Here is a 6,470-nt window from a genome sequence, read left to right as displayed (position 1 = left end):
ATGGAAAGAAGAACAAAGTGATTTCTCGCTGTAACTTCGTCCTGAACAAGGATTTTAATGTATGTGCTAATTCGCTTTTAATGGTGGGTTGATTTGCTTTTCTTTAACTGTGTTAGGAAATATTCGAATATATATTGCTGTGTGCCTTTTTTGTATTCCGAACAGGAAAAAAAGCAAAGGGACACCATCATTTCACGAATTCTCTGCAGACCAGGACAAAACTACGGAGTGGCTAAAAGCAGGTAACACTCTCGTCTTAGTTTTCCGTTTCTATGTCGGGTATTTACTTCGTTCTTTCTTGTTTTTCTTAATCTGTTTACCCCTCCAGCGTTGACTTTTCTCTCGGACTCAGTGAGGGATGGTATCCTGGAGCGTGAGACTGCGGGTCGTGGATACAACTGGGAAGGATGACCAGTACCTCGCCCAGGCGGCCGCAACTTCTATGCTGAACAGGGGCCTTGTGTTGGGGATGGGAAGATTGGAAGGCATAGCCAAGGAAGAGGGAAGGAAGCAGCCATGGCCTTAAGTTAGTTACCATCCTGGCATTTGCTTGGAGGAGAAGTGGGAAACTATGGAAAACCACTTCGAGGATGTCTGAGGTGGGAATCGATACCATCCTCTACACAGTTGACCTCCCAAGGCTGAGTGGACCCCGTTCCAGCCTTTGTACCACTTTTGAAATTTCGTGGCAGGGCCAGAAATCGAACCCGGGCGTCCGGGAGTGGCCGCTAATCACGCTAATCAGGTATTTTTACCCATGAATTTTCTTTCATAGAATAATCCTTTAGGCGGTGTCCTATTTGCCATATGACAGCAACACAACATATTTTTGTTCAAGATAATCTGAACTTTAACATTTAAACATTGACAAGTAAGAATCACTACTGCTATGACGGTATGGCCAACGTATGAAGTGTTGTTACCTGAGCAATGGGGCCGATGACCTAGATGTTAGGCCCCTGTAGACAACAAGCTTCATCATCATCGAGCAGAGAACAGTTTACAATTTATTTACTCAAAATACTTTTCCCTCACTGAATTTTTATTTAAAATTCTTCTTCTTTCGCTATTTGTTTTACGTCGTACCGACACAGATAGGTCTTATGACGCCGGTGGAATAGGAAAGGGCTAGCAGTGGGAAGGAATCGGCCGTGGCCTTAATTAAGGTACAGCCTGATGTGAAAATGGGAAACCATGGTAAACCATCTCCAGAACTGCCGACAGTGGGGTTTGAACCCACTATCTCCCGGATGCAAGCTCACAGCTGCACGCCGCGCGGCCAACTTGTTCCACCCTACTGCATTTCAAGTAAAATTTATTTTCTGAATTTAGCATGGCCAACTTGCCCGGTATTTAATATTCTAGTGAAAGGTATGAATGAAATGTAATCTGTATATATATATTGAAATTAACATTTAAACATGTTTGAGTCAAAATATTTATGTTCTGTATACAACGAATATGGAAAAAGTAAGACTCTTATGTTTTGTCCAGCCCCCTTCCTGAGAGCAGCGCTTGAAGAATTTTAAAACTCTAATTGAACAATGACTCTTAATCTCAATATTATCATCAGAAGACAAAAGCATTGTGGTTAGTTCTGCTATGTATCTAAATGCCATGATAATAAAAACGATTACTATTATTCCTCGCAATTAAGGAACGTCAGTTGGACTACTCCATCCTCCGCAGTTTCATTTCACGACGTTGTTTTGGCACATATGAACGAAAGTAAACTTTGCGATTAATCATTTTAACAGTATTAACCCATGTAACATTCTCCATAACTCTAAATTACGATAAAACGGCAACCAAAGTAAATATATTTTCCATAAAGAAGAATGCATTTCTACCGCAAATAGGTCGGCCGCCAGCGCCACGTGTCGAGCTGTGTAACTACTCCGATTACAGTGCGTGGACCCGATTGTCAAGGCCGGTAAGGAGCTAGCTAGAGCGACGCATCAAGTCGGCCGTGGTTGAAACAAATGATAGTCAGAGAAACGCATTTCAGGTTAGAATCACAAGTTTTCCCTTTCTGGAAAGAAAAATGTGCCTAGATTGGAGGGAAATTTGAACATTGAGATTTTAAAAATATATAATATATAAATAAGCCTCAATAACGTTTTTCCTCAGTTTTGACCATAGTCACCCCTGGGACCGTTGTCACCCCGGCTGACGGTATTATTTTTGGCCGGCTGGATGCTAGAAATTACCCACTGTGCGTTCCCAGCTCTAACAGAGAGCTTCGAACACGAAGAAGACCACTTTGGTTGCAACAAATACAGGAGAGACTTTTTTAATAACACTGAGCGATTTAAACAGAGAGTACTCGTTGCTATAAAATCGCCAATCGCCTTTACGGTTCATGGAGACGCCAAACTGCCCGAATTATGTCAAACAGGAGTTATTTTACGTGTCTGGAAATCCAAAGACACGAGGCGGACGTATTTCTATCTAGAAAAGTTTTCATTCCCCACCTTGAAGGTGTGGGGTGATTCACATAAAGGGGAACGTCTTCTCTCTACTGTATTTGGTTGCAACTTGCAACTGCAACAGCGTGCTTTTCTGCAGCGGCGCCATGTTGAATAATTCTATAGTGCTGCTATCAAGCGATAAAGTGTGAAACGTTATGTCTGATGGATTATGTCTGGTCTGACCTGTGTTATTTTATAGTTCACTTTGGTTGTTATTTTGTGGACATAAACTGTCTCCCCTTTTGTGCTTCTGAAGTAGCTCATAATAAGCGAACAGAAGAAAGAATCGTAGGCATGAGTTCACCAGCGACCACTTAACCCGATCAGTCAGCTGTCAATTGACCATGACAGCAGGTCCAGCAGCTGAGTAGATTCTGTAAAGAATGTCATTTCGTCTACCACTTGAATTTTAATTGATATTATATGTCAGCAGTCACTTCTGTAGTACAAAGTAGGTTTATTATGGCTGGCATTTTCGTATATAGCCGCGAAGCCATCCGTGTGAAAGTGAAGGTAATAAATAGTTAATGTTATGTCAGTATCAACAAACCTGTCACTTGAATACCTGGTATTCTGTTTACGATTAAACTTTTCTTTCTTTTCGCTTGCATTGCATTCTATCTGGAGTTTAGAGTTCCTTATAATCATCATTCAGTTTACGTACGTGATGATTGTCTAACCTACCTGTTGTATTTCAGAAATGTGAAGGTCTCTTACAACCAGAATACAGAAAATTTAGCGTTGACCCGCAAATTACATCCTTTGAAGTTCTTCAAAGTATTCTGGCAAAAGCATTTGATATCAAGGGGTAAGTAATTGCCGTATAGACCTTGCTTTACGAGTAGAAAGTTCTGATGCTGAGTTTACTATTAGGTACACTATTTGTTTCAGAGATTTCACCGTGTGTTACCGAACTTACGATGATTATGGTCAAGAGACGTACTTGTGTCTACTTTCAGACTGGGATCTGGATGCTGCTTTCCTTAGGTAAATTTTGTATAATTATGATGATAATGTACTTTGGAGGAAAGTACTGTAAAAGTGTCAAAAAGGGACTGTTCAGATATGTGAATTTACCTTTTGCAAAAAGAATGTATCATGCTGTTTCTAGGAGATTTCCTTCAAAAGAATACTAGTTGCTGTTGCAAGATGATTCTGATTATTTTGAATAGTGAATTTTCTTTCTGGAGCATACCCAAAGTGAATTTAGGAATTGTGTAGTGTAAGTTACATCCCTAATAGTTGGCCCTTTTTTAATTATTTGTTTTACAAGGAAACATGTGTCACATGGGTACCCTCCTCTAAGTCTTAATAGACCCTAAATTATTGCAGTTTGATTTTTTAAAATTATTTTTAATTGGCATATTGCTTCTTTTCCTTTTGACTAAAAGCCATTATCATTTGTGAATTGGATCACTGTCATTTTAATTCTTTCTTGACTTATTTGGACACAATTTACTTGTATGTAATCAAGATGCACTGGATTGATTTGAGATAAACTCAAAGTTTCCATCTTTTCGCAAGCTGGAAAATAGAATGTCCTCATATCTAGAGACCAGGTAACCTGCTGACCAGATCAGCTGTTTAGTAAACATTTAGGCCTAAAGAAAACAGCACTCATAATCAAGGATGTTTGGATAATTTTGATGAATGAATGTTTACACTAGGATTATGAACCACATATGTATAGAAAATCCACATTAAAAATATTAATGAAGAGACCAGGGGACAGCAGTATGGATATGGTCACCCAAATATATGCACAGGCATCATATTTAAAAGTATTTTCTTCAAGATTATCTCCAAAATACTGATTACTGTTAAGCCTCAAGATCTCAAGTTCACATGTTCAAACTCGGCAGAGATAGCTGAATTTTTGTAGGGTGGAAGAGAGTCCATTCAGTGCATCCCGTCGTATGATGTCGGCTTGTAAAAAACCTCTGGTTTGGTGTCTGCATGCCAAGATTGTTTAAAACCCAGACACAGATCGCTCAACAGAGTTCTGGCTTCTCTGTCATCTGGTAGAGTAAAACAGAACATTGAAATTAGACACACAGACAGCCTAAATGGAATTTAAAAAACATCTGTTGAAGCTGTATTATTACTATGCATAGAATTGACCATAGTTTAATTGGATCAGAAGTTGCTAACCACATTTGTCAAGGTGATTCCCAAACATATTTGACATCTCTGTTACTCTTGTAGCCCTAGCAGTCACCACGGGATGTGCATTCTTTTAATGTTCTGGTATTTTATTTACTCATGTGAATCACCACTGATCTGCATTTAGCAGATTTACCCTCCCCATTTTTTAAAATAGTAGGTAGGATATGTGGTTGAAAGAAAAATATTTCGACTGGATTTGAGATATTTCAGTTATTACAAAGTTTTCCCTAAGATAGAAAGGAGGCCTTCAAAAAAATGTATGTTTGGGTCACCTGTGGACCATAGTTCTTCAGTTTTAGCAGTGTTATTGTCGTCGTTTGTCGATTCCAACTACTGTGTGGTGGTCCTCTTTCCGGCTTTCACAGAGAGGCCGTAGTATTGTGTAGGCTGAGGGTAGGTCACGGACAATCTATGCACTCTTATCAACTAAAGAGGGAAGAACCCCCAGTGTGTTCTTGTGGTGCCGACTTCACAGTGGCCTATGTCCTCACAGTGTGTGCCAATCTCTCTGGCTTAAGACGGAGCCTCGGCCTGCAGGAGACACATGAACGCATACTAGCTGATGACGTGATTACTGCTGATCTCGTCATCTGCTTTGTGTGTGACTGGATTAATCAAGGGCGTGTAAATTGCAAGTGTTCTGTTACTCAGGGAACTCATGTTCCCTTTTGATTCGTTAGTTACCTTTTCGGATTAATACAATACTTTTTGTTTTATTTCTTACTTTGTTTCAAAATTTCTTCGTTGAATAAATAATTTTGTTTTATTTTAAATTTCTTTTCCACTCAATGGTTCATGTTTGTGGGTTACTGTAGTCACGTCCTAGTTCGTGAACCATGGGCAACGTCTGAGTGGCCTAGTAAGTGGTCCTGAGAGTCGGGATACCAGTTGCTATGGAATGGGAGTGGGCATCTCGGACATAATCTGAGTCATGGCCCTCCGTGTGCTCAGGCGGCTAGGACTATACAATTCACCGGTGGTCCATAACCCGTTAGAGGAGAGATCCTCACTTGGACTATGTGCAAGTAGGGCAGCATCCTGCTTCATGAATTTACCGAGCTCAGAACACTTTAAGCAAGCCTCGGACCTATGGGAGTAATGGAGTCCCACTCCCATTTGACAGGCGAGGGACTCCTTGGAAACAACTTGGCGAACGAAATGGAATTCGATGGGGAGCTATAAATATTAATGGGGCTTACGGTAGAAAGAAGGTAGAACTGGCTGAGTCAGCAAAGAGGATGCATCTGGATGTGCTAGGAGTAAGTGATATTCGGGTAAGGGGAGATAATGAGGAAGAGATAGGAGATTATAAGGTGTACTTGACGGGTGTTAGAAAGGGAAGGGCAGAGTCTGCGGTAGGGCTCTTTATCAGGAATACCATTGCACGCAACATGGTTTCTGTTAGGCACGTAAATGAGCGAATGATGTGGGTAGATTTATTCAGTGGGAGGAATTAAGACAAGCATTGTGTCCGTGTATTCACCATGTGAGGGTGCAGACGAGGACGAAGTTGACAAGTTTTATGAAGCATTGAGTGACATCGTGGTCAGGGTCAACAACAAGGATAGAACAGTGCTAATGGGCGATTTCAATGCAAGAGTTGGGAATAGAACTGAAGGATACGAAAGGGTGATGGGTAAATGTGGGGAAGATATGGAAGCTAATGGGAATGGGAAGCGTTTGCTGGACTTCTGTGCTAGTATGGGTTTAGCTGTTACGAATACATTCTTCAAGCATAAGGCTATTCACCGCTACACATGGGAGGCTAGGGGTACCAGATCCATAATAGACTATATCTTAACAGGCTTTTAATTCAGGAAATCTGTTAGGAAT

At 40.6% G+C, this 6,470-nt stretch overlaps 1 protein-coding gene across 1 annotated transcript in view; it reads left to right on the top strand.

Annotated features, from left to right (window-relative positions):
- Positions 1 to 2,648: 2,648 nt before the first annotated feature.
- The window catches only part of LOC136877073 (uncharacterized), a 93,636-nt gene continuing 89,814 nt past the window's right edge, over positions 2,649 to 6,470 (top strand). Inside the window, exons 1-3 of the mRNA XM_067150890.2 lie at positions 2,649 to 2,984; positions 3,170 to 3,279; positions 3,363 to 3,458. Coding sequence (XP_067006991.2) covers positions 2,895 to 2,984; positions 3,170 to 3,279; positions 3,363 to 3,458 — 296 coding nt within the window. The 5' untranslated portion in view covers positions 2,649 to 2,894. The remainder of the gene's footprint in view (positions 2,985 to 3,169; positions 3,280 to 3,362; positions 3,459 to 6,470) is intronic.

The sequence above is a fragment of the Anabrus simplex genome, chromosome 7, assembly GCF_040414725.1.
Source record: "Anabrus simplex isolate iqAnaSimp1 chromosome 7, ASM4041472v1, whole genome shotgun sequence".
Classification (NCBI taxonomy): domain Eukaryota; kingdom Metazoa; phylum Arthropoda; class Insecta; order Orthoptera; family Tettigoniidae; genus Anabrus; species Anabrus simplex.
This window is presented reverse-complemented; position numbering and strand designations above follow the sequence as displayed.